The sequence below is a fragment of the Gymnoscopelus microlampas genome (assembly GCF_963454915.1).
Source record: "Gymnoscopelus microlampas genome assembly, chromosome: 21".
Lineage (NCBI taxonomy): Eukaryota > Metazoa > Chordata > Actinopteri > Myctophiformes > Myctophidae > Gymnoscopelus > Gymnoscopelus microlampas.
The window spans coordinates 33,625,979-33,642,982 of record NC_139958.1 but is presented as its reverse complement, the minus strand read 5'-3'; the positions used below and the strand labels follow the sequence as shown (position 1 = coordinate 33,642,982).

General features: G+C 40.4%; 1 protein-coding gene across 1 annotated transcript in view; it reads right to left on the bottom strand.

Annotated features, from left to right (window-relative positions):
• Positions 1 to 16,425, bottom strand: part of ulk1b (unc-51 like autophagy activating kinase 1) — a 39,321-nt gene extending 22,896 nt beyond the window's left edge. The window contains exons 1-6 of the mRNA XM_084047702.1: positions 16,008 to 16,425; positions 14,037 to 14,129; positions 13,150 to 13,191; positions 4,882 to 4,914; positions 3,594 to 3,630; positions 671 to 844 (exon numbers count right to left, since the gene is read on the bottom strand). Coding sequence (XP_083903828.1) covers positions 671 to 844; positions 3,594 to 3,630; positions 4,882 to 4,914; positions 13,150 to 13,191; positions 14,037 to 14,129; positions 16,008 to 16,097 — 469 coding nt within the window. The 5' untranslated portion in view covers positions 16,098 to 16,425. The remainder of the gene's footprint in view (positions 1 to 670; positions 845 to 3,593; positions 3,631 to 4,881; positions 4,915 to 13,149; positions 13,192 to 14,036; positions 14,130 to 16,007) is intronic.
• Positions 16,426 to 17,004: the final 579 nt, after the last annotated feature.

Genomic DNA, 17,004 nt, shown 5'->3' with positions numbered 1-17,004 from the left:
ATGCTTGTGTTAAACTAACACTCAGGATTTTACTGTACACAAAAGTATAATGGACTTCATACAACTGATCCTTTGGAAAGACTGAGCTATATTGAGAAAGGCAAAACTGAAAAAGTCCATATAGGTAGAATTTGAGACCCATTCTTGTCACACACCGGCACTGCATTGACCAATACTTTGTTGGGTGACACGTTACCCAAATGTGCTTATTTGTGTTCTTTCTTTGTTATTTCCCTTTTGACTACCATCATATAAACCTGACATTACCGCAAGAAATTATACCTGATTCATGGTTTGACTTTGCATACCTATGTATTTGTAGCATTGTGACCTATACTTTTATAAAATGGAAAACTAGAAATAATGTACTGAAAGAAAAAAAAGGTCCTTGAGAACCGTGAAAGTGATGTCACTCAAAGTGTTTCCACTTATTTTATTCAACAACTTAACACTCAAAAAACATGGTGAGAGACAAATTAAAATAATGGCATCATTTGTGATGTGTTAAGAACAAACATATTACACCCGGGCGAATAACCATAATCAAGTGCGGTTGCAAGGATATCCGTATCCCGAGAAGAGATCCATTAAGCACAAGGGTCAGTTATGCCATTATTCAAGGGTGTCCTCTCATGCACGCGCGCAGACATGCACACACATACGTACATACCTATCTTGATGCAGGTGTTGGCCAAATGAGACTTGCGACCCGGGGGGTAGGACAGCAGGATGTTCTGTGGTTTAAGGTCTCTGTGGATGATGCCTTTGGCATGTAGGACTTTCATGGCCCCTGCAATCTGTTGCAGGAAAACCCGAATGGTGTCCTCACTCAGGGTGCCTTTGGCTGCAGAAGAAAGTACATCCACTTAAACGTTGATTCATTGGGGGGGACCATAATATTAATATGCAGTGAAAATATATGATTCTGGAAGAGTGATTAAATCAATGACATTGCGATATTTGTGATCTGCAGAAGTGCATAGTTGAGGTTGGACAGGTTGATATAGGACAGTTGACAGTTTAACGAGCTATCCAACTTTAATTTGACTTTTATTTCATTGTATTTTGAAATCCACTGTATGCAAATGAGGATCAGAGTTTTACTTTTACTTTACTTTCTGTACAGTGTACAGTATGTCTGGCCTCAAATAAATCTAGAAAAACATGCTGAGTCATTTTGTTTCTAAATATTTCACCATGACTCAAGAGGAAAAATGCGTGAACTTCAACTGAACTTTTAACTTTTTCTTCTCCCTCCGTTCTCACACACGCACCCTCAAGCTTTCTCCTGCTTCCTTTCCTCCAAACATCTCCTTCATGCAGAGGAGGTGCAGCACGGTGTAGCTTAAAGCCTGATTCATACATGTATGATGGTGACCCATGCCAAAAATAGCCGATCTACAAGCTCAAAACGCGCCGCGATGTGTTCTTTTCGCCGTGGAACACAACGTTTACATGAGGGAGTAAAGATAACGCCTTTGGGGCGTAGAGAGGCTGTCTGGTAATTAGAAGGTCACCGGTTTACCTCCCGGCCCACCCATGCCTACGTGTCCCCGAGCAAGATACTTAACCCTTAGCACTACAGCCCTCCTCCCCCGAGCACTCATAATGACGACCTACGCAGCCATCAATCAGCTGGGTGAAGCTGAAACAGAATCTACCCTCCGCCCCCCTGGAAGGGTCTTAAAAAAAGGGCACTCGGGTAACGGCAGTGGATAAGTACCTGCCCACCACCGCAGAGTCTAGGGGCTTGCATCCACCGTGGTGCATCCGGCTATTCTTCAGTGAGTGAGTGAGTGAGTGAGTGAGTATCTCTGTCCGCAATGACTCAATAGTCAATACACTATCAAATCACAACACTAGGCCAATCAATATCTGACTTTTGGTGCAATTTGGAGGTCAAAGCTCAACTATGCACACCTCTCAGGATGCCCTTGTTTTAAGAATGGTTGGTTGTATGCAGGGGTGCACTGGTTGCTTCACGCAACACCACAGCGCTCCGCCAGCTTTTTTGGCAGGATCGCACGCACGTGCACGGGTGTGAACGCGCGTGCACGCTGGAATGCGTTCCCCTCGATTCATGAGCCAAGAACCCAAACGGCTGCTTTGCATAACGGGTGTGCAGGTGAGTGTGCAAATGTGTCCTCACTCACACGGTAAAATAAGTAAGCAACACTGCATTTTGGCTACAGTAGCCTTACTGCTGCCCAGTGCTGCCAGTATCCTATCTGCACGCAACAAGAATGCCTCAGCCCCCGTCAAAGAAGAGAAAGATTCAAAGCAAACTTTTTTGTTTCAGCTTCTATAATTCAAGGCATTCCTTGAGAAGATTTACAAAGACTGAAACTAAGATAAAAACTAGTCATTTCCTATTCAAACATGTTTCCTACTATTTAAGCACCAATAAACCTAAGTAAGATTAATCACATATTAAGGTAAAACAGAATGTGCGCGTGCATGCGCGTGAAGTCCTTAAAATAGTGTTCCGCCAGTAAAGAAATCACCATCACACCCCTGGTTGTATGCCAAAGTGGCCGGTAGAATTCAGACAAAACATGAGCAGCCTTTGTCTGGTAGGTAATGGTAGCTCATTGTCTGCCTCAGATTCTTTTCTTTTTTACAATTAGTCAAATCAGAACTACATCTTTACCTGCCACTCTTCTTTAAAACATGATCACACAGGGATAGACACTCCTAGGTTTCTTATGAATTCGGCATATTTCATTTAACTCTTCACAAGGCATAACTGACTTACTGTACTTTCTTCATAAGAACATCAGTCAAATTTGTCAAATATGAGCAAAAACTAAACAGACGGTTTCAACCATAGACATAAAATATAGAGTATAAAATAGGTATTTCCATTCATAGCAACGCCACACTTTTGTTTCAAAGTGAGCTTTTTACAGCAATAGGAAGAAGTAGGCTCACAGCTAATTGAAAACTACCTGAGCTGTTAATAATGAAAACTGTATACAGCCGGAAACTGTGTGTAAAGGAGGAAACCTGGGAGCTGTGTCTCCTTGTTATGCACAACAAACGCATGAACGCCAATTTCAGGGTAAGGAAGGGAAAGCTATGTCAGGCAGAATGGCACGCAGACTCCAGTCAGCCCAAATTCTCACCACGTCCTGCTTGGTTGAAGGCTTGGAGCCCACACCCCTCATTAGACATAGTTAAATCATTCCATTCCCTTTCATCTACTGGAACATCCTGACTGCCATGTCCAATCATTCAATTCCCTTTCATGTACTGAAGACGTCCAGTTTACCTCGGAAAAACGTACGGCTGCAACGCTGTCATGCTGGGATTCTGTCTTAAAGACTAAATGACTCTCTGGATATCAATGCATTCAAGTCCAAATCCCCCTGAGCAGCTTTTCATTTTGAATGATATTTAAAATGATGGTCAGTGGCACTCCTGTCTTAAACAATTTCCCACTGGTTTTGAGAGTTAGTTGGATACTTGTTTGGACTAATGTACAAGTGTCATGGCAGAGTGACTGTCGCAATCTTAATATACTGTATATACCGTATCACTGAGGAGTCTGTTTGACAGCCAGGGTTGTCATTCTGATAAAATGTTCCACTTACAGTGTAAATAGTCTGCCAGGTCCCCACCATTGCAGTACTAGAATTGGAGAGAGAGAGAGAGAGAGAGAGATACATGAAAAGGAATACATTTAGCAAACAATAGCTCTGCCAGTGAGGCTAATAATAATGCAGTAAAGCTGAATAACTGAAGCAACATGGGCCTTGCATTATCTGACAACAGCCTCCGTCTGAAGTGACTAATAAATGAAGCAGATCAAAGGATGGTAGCATTTACGCTGGAGTTCCGTTGTTGCCTTTTTTTCCAGAGCATAAATATGAATGAATTCTTTTGAACACTGAGGATTGCGCGGTGCTTTGATAGCAGACCCCAACCCTCGTTTCTTTTTCAAGTAAGGTAGATGGTAAGAAACAGAAGGGAGATATAGAAAATGTATTAGATGTTTATATTCTCATGGCTAATCACTGATTCTTCAATATCACAGTTTAGAAATTATGTATTATATATTATTCTAGGAAAATTAGTCAATTGATAGTGAATACCCCCAATCTGGGGGCATCCATTCATAGACTTGGAGCAAGCCAGTCCAACCATTACCGTTAGCCAGTGCCATATGGTGTAAAAAAGAAATGCATATTTCCTTTCATATCTTTAATGCCCTTTCCTAACTTTCCTATGGAACAAAGTCTTAATTCCCTATTTTCTTCTCTTATAAAAACTTATTTAAGCTCCACTTTATGCAAAGAAAAACATATTAAAGACTTAAAAGTATGTGCTTGAAACCTAATCGTGGCATCCCTGGAACAGATGACATAAAAGATACTTTGAGGTAATCACGTTTGGATTAATAACCTCCTCAACATATTGCCAGATGGTTGGCACTGGGGAGACTCATCTCTGATAACAATGCTTTACTACGGTACTAAGTACTACACATTGTAAAAAGGTTATTCTACTGTGTGACCTGCGTTTAGTGGTTCCCTCCAAATGTTCATGGCTTCCAATAGGGGTTTTCATAAACATCCCAGTGATGTATTTATTAATTTGATATTGTTAATATTTTTCTGGCTGGACAAAAAAAGAAAAGTTAAATAACCCATAAAAGAGGGCTGGGTGGCTGGCTACCTGGCAAAATTATCAGTAAAGACAAGTAGTTACTAATTAAACTTAACAGCCACAGTCAAAAGTTTGCAGGATTTGGCTGGTGGTCTTTTCCCAGCCTGTAGCCAGGCTGCCGGAGGACAAGGCTAATTATAGAGCATCCCCTGTCAGAGCTGAACCAATACATCAGCATTAAGCAAACAAAGATGAACATCACACCAAACTTACCTCCATTACCAGGTACACTGAGCTGGCAGTTTCCTGGAGGGCAGAAATTAACACGTCAGTGACAGAAGACAAAGGAAAGTGTTATTTTTGTGTGCGTGTGCGCAACAGAGCCAGTATCAATGTTCATGCCAAAGTATGTTACATGTCCATGGTTCTTCATAATTGACAATTCATGATAAAGAAATAAGGAACATAATATGCTTTGGGCCAATCACAGCAGCAGCAATGATTAGACAAGTCAAAGGAGGGACAAGGGCAGACCTTCATATTTTTTTTTATCAAATGTAGAAATACTTTAAACATCATGTAAATATCATTTTGGTAAAAGTGAAGGAATCAGGCTGTAGCAGCACACTACAACATATCGATGATGCATATCAACATCAAACAAACTCGGATAAGTGCCCACAAAATATTCTGCATAATTGTTTTTCGCCACTAATGACAAGAAGCTGCTTAACTGTCCAGCTACCCAAATGATAAATAATGACTGCTATTGACTGGGATAAAAAAAAAATACTTGGCTCATTTTGTACATATGCTTGGTGGCCATATGCTTCAGTTTGGCTGTATTTTTGCGACCCATTTTTTTCTATGACAAACAGGAACATCACACAATGTGTTCTTTGTGTAATCTCTTTATGAAGGGGACCCTACAAGATCAATGACACAGGGCCCAAGTATGCAGCATTTGATATGAATTAGTAGAACTTGGCATATGGACCAATATGCTAGATTACGCTATCTTTATGGCAGATACAGCTTTTAACAACGTTCTGGTTTACTTCCCTTGCTATTGAGATAAATAAATAAAAATAATGTACTCAATTGGAAATATGACTTGCCAATCATTTATCCCTGACGACATGTACTGTAACTGTAGTCCAGCAAAGTTGGTGAGAATCAAATCATGCTGTAAAATATTTTGTTGACAAACAGACAGACATAACTCAGTATTCATTCTTCCATTAACTATTTAAACCAGAGTATATACTATATATGTACTTCGCTGACCCCCAAGGGGTCTACAATTGGTCCTCTCCTTTTTTCACTCTTCTTTTTGCTGAAAATAGCTGATCTACAAAGCTCACAATTGTGAACTTTCACCTAATATGACATGACCAGAATAGGGACGCTAGGATTCATGTGGTTAATAACTTGAGTGTGTTTGGCTTTGTAAACACTCAGGGGATTAAAAACCCTCCAATCCCACTACCCCATACTCTGATCTACTCGTCTCCCCTCTTTCAAACAACCTGTCTGTAGCAGAAGCCTTAGAAAAACAAGACTTGCTGCAGCCCACTTGAAAAAACCCTCTTATCACATGGTAACAGATGACCGTGTTCTGGGCCTCGGTATTCATCTCATTGTTGACTTTAAAACAACCAATCAGAGACCAGAGCTCTGTGTCAAATGCAGTTGAGTCAGCAGTTTGGAGGTTGTTTCTTTGAGACCTGCTTTGCCAAGGATGGGCACCAACCAACCAACCATTTTCAACCAGGATCAGCCATCTGGTTTCCATTGGCAGCGTTTCCTCTGCTACATTCTTACAGCAGCTGTGCAACACCACAGTCTGAAAATTATACCATACTGAAAACTACAGCTAGTTAAAACAACAACCTAGCTAACATTTGCTCTAACAAAACTGCAGTAATCATATTTTCTGGAATTGGAGAAACTGTACAGCTAGCCATTTTAAACCAAAAACGCAGAGGACCACTGTTAACATGATATGATTGAGGATTGTTTTAGTTGGGATTGTTGTTGATGGTTATGTTATGACCAGATATTTCCAACCTCAAAGGGTAGACTGACCACCCTCACACCAGTCAGGACAGCAGATACACACCCTGTCTTTCAGTGCTAAATTATTCTCTTAAAATGTTTCATGTCTTCTTCATCTACTTGAACACAAACTTGTTTTCGTAGGCCTTATGTTTTCTCTTAAACCTGTCTTACGCCGGTGACAAAGTGTTGTGTGACGTGTCGCTCGACAAAAATAACATATTTTCTGAAAAAAGTGTTGATTATAAATTCTAGGGCCATAGAGCTATTTTGTTAGTTTAAAATGTTTTGGGCATGTGCGGGATCTTCACCGCATAGTACATATTTTACACACTTACATTTTATTCATTTAAAGCCATTTTGTTTATTGTCTGGCCATTGATGCTTTAACCCAGCATGATGTATAATCTGGTAGATATATTGTGTGTGTTCCTTGTCAGATTAAGTTTAATCTAACAGTTGAACACATTGTAAATAATGTAGGTATGGATAGAGGATACTCACTACCAGTTTCTATTCTAAGTATTGTGGAGTGGCTTGGTGGCTGGTTGGTAACATCCCTGCTTAGCAACAGAGCAGCATTAAAGGGATATTTCACTTTAAAATATTTAAAATATTTAAAATATTTAAAAAATATATTAAAAAGTAAGGAACATTTTTTTATTTTATTTGAAAGTGAAATACCCCTTTAACAATGTCAGCTGTGCAATGTTGTGCCTGTAATCTAACAACAGAGGTAATAATAAGGCATAGTTCTGCAAAGTGAGATAATGGGTTTCAAATTCCCACCATCAACAACTACAGGTGCCCTTGACAGACAGACAGTCAAGGCCAATAATGCACAACCATACGCACATCCATGCAGGCAGAGCAATACAAATTAATACAATTTATTTGTATAGAAAAAGTATAAAAAGTTCAAAAAAAGAAAATGCTATATTGAGATTGCATGTTCTCTGAGCAAAACCATTCAATGGGTAAATAAATGTTTTGGGGTTTTTTCCCCACGATTTTGTAACCCATTTTTTTCACCCAGTGCCAATTACCTAAACTGTAATCGTGGGCGCTACTCTCCCTCTGTGGCAGCCCCGAACTGAGCTCATGCTTCCTTCAATGCATGAGGAGTGAGCAGGCCGCTTCTTATCACCTGACAGTTTACCCCGGTAAGACATAGCACATGGAAGGAACACATAATTCCAACCAGTTCCTTTCCCCTCCATCAAGCGCCCCCGGCTGACATGGGGAGGCAGGATTACTGCATGTTTTTGTGAAGGTACCTACCCTAGTAGGGGGACACAGGGAGAACATGCAAACTCCACACAGAAAGGCCCTTTCCCCAACCCCACCTTGGGCATGGGCACTGATGACGCGGAGGGGAGAACACGCCCTCAGCGCCCACAGCGTCACCGCCGGGAATCGAACCCAAGACCTTCTAGCTGTGAGGCGACAGCGCTACCGACTGCACCACCGTTCATTTAAATCTTATGGTGCGTTCACACGGTTGCAGGAGTGGAAGTCCTTTGTTGCTGCCCTACATGCCAGTCAGCATAATAAAGTAAGTACAGTACACAAGCCCAGACAAAAGTTACAAAACGAGCAAATGTGACCAGCTAGCAGCTACATTGCTACCATTTAAGTGCTGCTCAAGCCACACTGCCTAAATGTTAAGGATAGGGTCAAATAAACACAAATAACTGGTAAAGAGCAACAATGTGCTTTTCTTTTACATAACATGATCAAACTAAAACATATGATTGACGGACGCTTTGTTTGTAGCTCTTGCGTGTGTAAAAACATCCGTCATGTAGTGACAAGTGTTGGGGGGTCAGTTTGTAGCTTCTTGTCGCTGGCTTCCATTGAAAATATACTTTATCGCCGCTATCATATAATCATATAAAAATAGACCTGTCCATTTTGGGAGGCATTTTTGCACACGCAAGAGTTAACATGAACACTGAGGATTTTACTGTGGCGGTCTCAGTCAGAGTAACTGTTTTGACAGAGCTGTTGTCACAGTCATCCATTCCCATCACCCCTGTGATGTACCCACAGGCTACATCCGATTAGCTAGGATCCCAAAACAAAAGTTTGAGGAAAGAGCTGGCACTGCAGTTGCTATGCAACTGTTGCAAGTGTGATCCTCTTTTTCTAAAAGTTATTTAATTTATTAAACTGTGCTCTCAGCAACAAAAATAGGCTAAGCTCGTATGCTTAATTTATACTTAGTTGCGTGCCGGTGTGGTGCTCCAAAAATAGCAAATCTACAAGCTTGCACATCTGCTATTTTCAGGGCGCAACACCAGTGCGCAACCAAGCATAAATCAGGCTTTAGTGTTGCCATGAATATGCAAAAGCATGCGTTTTCCAGTTCCACTGAAAATAACAAAAGAAGCCAGTGTGTAATGTAGATATGGAGATATTGTGACCAATTGACTAAAGCAGGGGTCTTCAAGAATTCCAAATTATTCAGGCCAAGGACCCCTTAGCTGAGAGAGAGACAACGCAGGGACCCCCACTACATATTGTATAAGATTGTGTCGCAGAACAAACTTTTTCATAGATTTCTTCAAACTTCATAGAGTTGTTTGACAACACTATAATCAGTGTTGTGTAATTTAATGTTTTATTGTTTGTTTATGTTTACACAATCTTTTCTATTTATATGTTGTATTCATGTTAATGTGTATTTTCAGACCCCAGTCCACTTAAAATCCTCAATACTTAGTTAACTTGACCTTTGGCTCTGTACTTGGTCTGCTCGTTTCGCTCCATACCAAATCTCTTCACTGTCCGAAAATAGCTAATCTACAAGTCTACTAATCTACAAATCTACTAATCTACAAAACGCGTCGCAATGTTCTCCCCAGAATAGGGATGCTAGGGTTCAAGTCGTTAAAGTAGTTCCTATCACACAAACATGTGGCGGCCCCCCTGTAGTAATTCTGAGGACCCCCTGTTGAAGACCCATGGCCTAAAGGTTGCCCCACTGCTGTGCTGTGTGTGCATGGTTAAAGGTTCTGCCACATCCACGTGCTATACAGCTGGTAGCAACATTTTAGTTAGACTGTGAAGTTTTTGTTGATTTCAAGCTTCCTCATCAGTGTGGATTAAAAACAAATTAAAAGATAAGATAACATAATTAAGTATTAATCTATTATTAATACTTATAGGAATACAATAAAATATAAATGTATAATACTAATAGACCCTTATGGCGCTGTTGTTGGTGGAGCTGTTGTTTGAAGCATGTTACATTTATGATGTCACTATTCTTTTATTTATATATCTGAACATTATAGCTAGTAGCTAGAGATCGGGTCTGCAGTATGACAGGAATTATGTTAGCTCCCAGTCCTAGGCCTGTAAGTGTGCATATGCAATAATGTGAACCAGTGATTACAGTAATTGTAGTGACAAACTGTGGAATTTGTTTGGTCCCCATTTATTGCACTACCTCTTAGCAGGTCTCAGTGAGGAAATGGACAAATAACCCTCATGACTTTTTGAACTGACAAATCACCCTCACAACTGGTCTGAGTAGTCAGTGCAGTTGGTGCAGTTGGTGAGACTAACAACGTCCATGAGTGGGATTTCTAATTAAAGCTGAAAATACTACAGCTTGAGTGAACACATGAAGGAGATGATGAAGAAGAGAAGGCAGGGGACGTCAGGTGGATACTACTTATGTTGATGAAATGCTGTTAGCCAGAAGCCTTAAAGAAACCAATGTCTACATCTGCCTTTCAGTAACAAATATAGACTCAGGGAAGAGAGGAAGGAATACAACAACGCCTATCATCAAACCAGTTTAGTTACTTAGGGCAGTTGCGTGCCAGTGTCACAAATCAGAAATAGCTGATCTACAAGCACAACAACATGTGAGCTTGTAGATCAGCTATTTTATGCACGACACAGGAACGCAACTAAACTACAACTAACAACTAAGTAACTCAGGCTGAGATAGAAAAGATAGATATAAAAGCTGTTAAGAGATGGAAGATGAAAATGAGATGGAAAACCCATAAAATAACTTTGAGTATAGTAACTACTAGGTAAACAAACTACTGTCTCTTTTGAAGTGGGTAGCTATAGGTTCTGTGTTTAGGAAATGTGAAGGTACACACACAACAGCTTTAATGTAAAGAGAGAACAATCTGAAACATCCCTTCCGGTTGTCATATCACTACTACCATGACGCACTCAAGACAGTGGTAGAGATGAAGGTGGTCTTTCGCAGCCAGTGATCCCACATCACAATTATGATAACATGCATTTATCTGACTAGTCTCGTCTAGTTGCTTAGCGCATTGCAGTACGGTGAGCCCTGTATACATACTTATAATAATCCTATGTTAAGTGTTAAAATGTTCTGTTTACACCAAAGCAAAGCAAATTCCTTGTATATAATCAACACTTAATGGGATAGATATCTGACTGGGACATACTTTGGTCAAAGGGCAATCAAATATGCCCTAAACAAAGGTACCCTTTTGCTTCTCACCTGGCTCGAAAAAATACATCTAGAGCAGTGGTTAAAACAGGTTGCAAGCCGTCTGCTAATCGTAGGCCATAAAAACAGCAGAAGCACCTGGTGCTTTAAGGTGTGTATTTGCACAGGGGCGGGGGATACTTCTGTCTAAACTACCTGGCAGGTGTTCCACGATGAACCTCAAAGTCTGGTTACTAAGCTACAGGATGGAACAGCACACTGGCTGCAGATCCTTATCACCTCACAACACTTAGCCTTTCACATGTGGCTCAGAGCCAGGACAATGATACTGGTTATAATACTGGTCTTAATAATATCTATGCATATGCTGCATGCACGTACGCACACATGTTTTTTTTCTACCCTAGGGGGTGTCACATTTAAGCATACAGCTCCACCTTAGGTGGTCTTATTTCCCAGTAGAATATAATTGACAATAACACTGGCATTACGCTGCTCATGGGGTGAAGTTGCACCTATAAAAACATAATGAAATTATGTCCTCATTTTTCACATGTCTTCGGCTCTCTAGACACATCAACAACATCTGTATAGGCATCATTTACCTAACTTAAGGGAAACCATAGGGTTTTCCAGTACTAAGCCAGGTTGCTCCATCAGCTCAGGTTTTAAAGGTAAATTGTCAATATAACTTGAATTCTTGGAATACCATTCTATTGTGAGGAAGACTCTAACGTGACACTGGCCAGTGCAAATCTATGTGCGAAGAGCTCAGCTCCCACTGGAAAATCTCCAACACTGTACATAAAAGGGCGCGTTTTGACACGTTTTATGTAGGCTGGCGGTAATTATCCAGTGTCAAGAAAGATAATGAACTTTATTGTAAGCAAGCTCTTTACACATAGAACTGGGAAAGGAAGACTTGTGTCACATTTTCACACCCTCCTCACAAATTGAATGATGGGCATCACTGATGTTAAATATAGACAAAGTCATCAATTATGAATGGACAAGTCTTCTAGCAGGTGCCAAGTCTTCTTATCACACGTTCTTGGCATTTTCTTATCAAAAGACACACCTCACCTGGTAAATGTATAGGTTTATGGGTCTTTGTTTGTTTTTCTTTGACAACATTTTGGAGGGAAAAAATGAAAATAAAGCCCAGGCTGCCCTGCCACACACACAGGATTACTTTTTTTATGTCTCGCCTGCACGTGAGACTATTTACACAACGGCCTCTGTTCTATATATCCGTTACTGTTGCACCTTATGTATCTGCATCATTCTGCTCCTATTTTAACCACATGTATACGTATACCTGTTACTATACAGTATATGCTGCTTTTTATAACTGTTCATAACTGCCTCATATCATGAATATATGGAATAGCTGACCTGCTTGTATATGTACAGTATATATATCTTTTCACTCTACTCATACTCTTCTTACCTTTCCTGAAAACTACAAATGCTGGAGCTTGTACGAAAGCATCTTTATACCTGTAAACCAGGCAGTGATGTGACAATAAAGTTGATTCTGAGGTGTAAAGTAGGTTCTACTGCACTTACAGTAACTATTTGCTTAGCCTATGTGACTAAAATGGGGGGGGTGCAAGGTGTGTGTTCCTATTAGTTATATTAGTAAAAATATTATTACTTCTAGCCTCAAATACTGCATATCACAAACTCAGATTATCCAGTGCAGCCTTTCACTTCTGTGAAACTTCCTTCTATAATGCTACATGATGACAGAAGGAACAATTCAGTCCAAAAACAGTCTAGCCGCTTGAAAAGTCTAAATCAGCACGTAGAGTGGGGAAAAATCCACTAAAGGCAACATGGGCCAGAAGTGGGTCAAGCAGAACATCCTCATCCATCAACCCCTCTACTCTGCTCTGGAGACAGGGATTGAAAGAAAAACTGGGACACCACCAGTGGAACAGATGATCTAAATAAACAGAAGCTTCAGAGTCAACTCTGTTGACACTGTCACTGAAACACATCCAGAAAGTGTCTGAGTGGTATTAACATACCTGGAAGTCTAGTAGTGCCACAATGTTCTCATGTTTTAGTTCCTGGTAGAAAAACAAAAGTTCAAATATAGTTAGATATTATGTAGATAATTAGATGAGAATCATGAGTGCTCATATGTGATTGTCCCTAATAATGTGTCCATTACAATTACATTGTACGGTGGCAATGAAACAGAAAAATAAAGATGTCACCAATGGACCCTTTTCACAGACATAATAACAGGGTAAACACAACTGCAGTAATAGTGTACACGTTTGATTTTGAGATGAACCAGTTAGCTCAAGCATTGACTATTGTTGTCAGTGCTTGTTCTTTGGCATAACGAGGCCGGCCTCTTCCAAGTGGGACCAGAGACAAGGGTGTGGCACGACACGGAGTTGGACATTAAATATCCAACTCAATAGATAGTATCATCGCCAAATTTTGACGATGATACACAAAAGAAGGAGTCACATTACTAAATCAAATGGACTCATCATCAGTTTAATTAGCTGCAGCTGTATTTACCCTGACATGTCTGTGAAAAGAGTCCTTTGCTGGTCATGTAAATGTAAACGCTTATAATCTAACAATAAACATGCTAAATAATGCTAGTATTAAGATGTATATAGCCTTATTAACACATAAGGTTTATAGGACAATATGTTCCTTATCAAATATTAATTCATGCTTATTATGGTCTTATAATGTAACAAATGTGTTTACAATGCTATCTGCACTTATATAGCATTATTAACAAATAATAAGGCCTTCATAGACCTTTATCATCATTCTAATATAATGTGGCTCACCAACAACTTAGGTCATAGGTTATTGTAGTTATTTTTCCTCAGATGACTTAATTCATGGTTTTGAATGGTTGTGACATACATACATACATACATACCTTAAGTATTTTGATCTCTTTCCCCAGCAGGGTCTGAGATTTGGACAAGTTCTTCTTGTTAATGCATTTGACTGCCACTTCCCAGTCTGGCTTCTAGAGACAGACAAGGTGAGAAATAGTTTGATTGTGTTAAAAGCCAGAGTTCAGATTTAAATATGTGTGCTCGACATAGCCTACTTGAGATATTAGAGATCAGGCGGTATGTATCGATACTGTTCACTGTTCAGCCTACAGTCAATAAACCTCTGCAAGGCCGACGGCTTCACAGTAAATGTGGGTGACAATGTGATCACAAGAAAAGAGTAATTTATCTACCTGGGTTTCATTTTAGAGGCAAATCTTTCCAGTGAAAATGGCATCAAAGGTAATCAAAAAAGTATTTTTTGCACAGGATCTCCTCTCTGGTCAGTAAGAATACATTGAGGACTCTCACAGGAGCACTCATCCAATGTCACTTCGACTATGCATGCACCTCATGGTACCATATGGCTGGCTCAGGGTAGAGGACAGAGTACAGCTACTTGCAATGGGCCTGGTCTACAAGATACACACCCATGTGCCTGTCAAACTACTTCAAAAACGTCAATGACGTCCACAATCACAACACCAGAAGGAGCTCCACAAATCTCTCCTTCAAAACCGCTCTAAAAGAGCACTTACAGGTGGCTCCAATTCAGAACTGGCCCCTGTAAAAAGTCAAAGCGTACCTAAACTATTTGAGTTTTTGTATAGCATTGTATGCGTCTAAATTGTCTGTCATTTAAATGTTTTGATGAATTGAGTACAAAGGACCCAAATGGAAACAAGCCATAGTGCTTTCTTTGGTTTAAAACCCTGTACTTCCCTGTGCTTGTCTCTGCAAACTGTTAATAAAGTATTCAATCAATCAGTGTATGTCAACCTATGATGTCAACAGCACTGTAAACCTGGGGTCTTCAACAGGGGGTCCGGGACCCCCAAGGGGTCCTCAGAGTTACTACAGGGGGGCCTGCAAATCTTTGTGTGATTGGAACTTCTTTATACATTAACCACTTCACCACTTCCTATGGGGAACATTAGCCAAAAATAACAGATCTACAAGCACACAACGCCTCGCACCGTGAGGCGTTGTGTGCTTGTAGATCTGTTATTTTACAGAGCCAACGGTCAAATTCTTGACTAAGTATAGAGTGGTTAAGTGGTTAAAGGTCTGAAAATACACATTAACATCAATCCAACATAATTAATAGAAAAGTCAACAAACCAAAAAAGACTATCTATGATATCTATGAAAAAGTTTAATCTGCAACACAATGTTATACACACTATACACACTAAGTGGGGGTCCCTGTGTCATGACTCATCTCCCTCTCTCAGCCAAGGGGTCCGTGGCCTGAAACACGTTGAAGACCCCTGCTGCTGTAAACTACAGTTAACATCCTGGAGGAGTTGGCAGGCTATTGCTGTACAGACTGCACAGTGTATTGTGAACTTACAAGTACAAGTCAAATTGCCTGCCTTTTAAATAACGTGCATTGGGGATAATAGTGGTCAAAGCTCCTATTTCTTGGCAAACTGGCAATGTTTGTTTTGTTTCGTTTTTTTGTTGTGTATAGCTTGGCTGCAGCTACATTAAGGGACGTTAAATGTTTAATTTCGTCACGATCTGAACACGGATAAACAAACACAATGTTAAACACCATCATGAAAAATAGAATCATCACAGAAATACAGATGGACATCCTGTGTTTATCTTGCATCTGCTAGCCTACCACCAGGGCCTCTTAAGGTCGCACTAACAGATGTCAACTACATGGTTCATTAACAACGGGGGTCCCAAACGTAAAAAAACTAAACAAACACACAAACCCATTCTAACACAATAATAAATAACACAAATGTAAAATAAATCGCTCATGAAAATGCGAATAGCCTACATTGACAGGTTGCCATTTTAAAATGCAATTAACCAAAAACAACAACAACCCTCACCTCTTTTTGTCTGCCTTTGAAAACGACGGCGAATGCGCCATGTCCTATCAGGTCCTTCCGACTGAACTCGAATTTCCCCACGGTCTCCATTCTCCCGCAGACAGACCTGCTGCTTTGGGTTCTTCTAGTTGGAATGGATGAAGTGCAGGTCGCCCTTGTTATTGTTGATGGATGCTCCGTTGTCCTCTTGTGCCGAGCAGGGGCAGCAGCAGTGAAGTTCACTCGCCATGGGCCGCCTGACCGACGACGACAACAACAACAACAACAACAACACCTCGCGTCCTTCTCTCATGTTGTTCGCACGCAACAAACACTGAGCAGGAGTCGGACTCCTCAACAACCGTGTGCGCTCATCATCGCGGAGGAGACAAAGTTCTCAACACGAACACGGTCTTTCTACAGCTACCTAGCAGCCAGTGTTGCCATGTCCGCTTATTATAGGTAGTGTTGCCAGGTTTTTCAGAGAAACAAGCAACCAGGTATATGAAAACATATCTGCTGACCCCCATCTGAAAATATATATATTTGTATTCACATGTTCTTAAATTATTTTGAAAATAGTAGATCTAAAAGCTCACAACGTGTCGCATTGTTGTATTTGCTATATTTTCAAATAGCCGATGGTTTAAAGGTCTCATGCATAGGGTCTTATGTGGCCTAAAAAGTCGCTTCTTCTGGGCTTGTTTTCATAGACTGCTTGTTTCTCTCGCAAAACCTGGCAACATTACTATCTTGCCACTTTGCTTTGCTCTGAAGTGCCACCTTAAAAAACAGCTCGGTGCGTTTTGTTTATGTACACAATGATCCTGTAGCGTGAAAGCAAAAACACCCAGAACCAAAGAAGAGAGCACATGATAAGTTAGAACTAGTTTGCAAGGTCTAAAATGGGCAAATAAAGCGTGTAAACGTCTCTTCTGAAACGCAAAAGAAAGCTTGTGCGGTGCAAGTAGCTAGGTAGCTACAGCATAGTGTTGCCAGATTTTGCGAGAAAAATAAT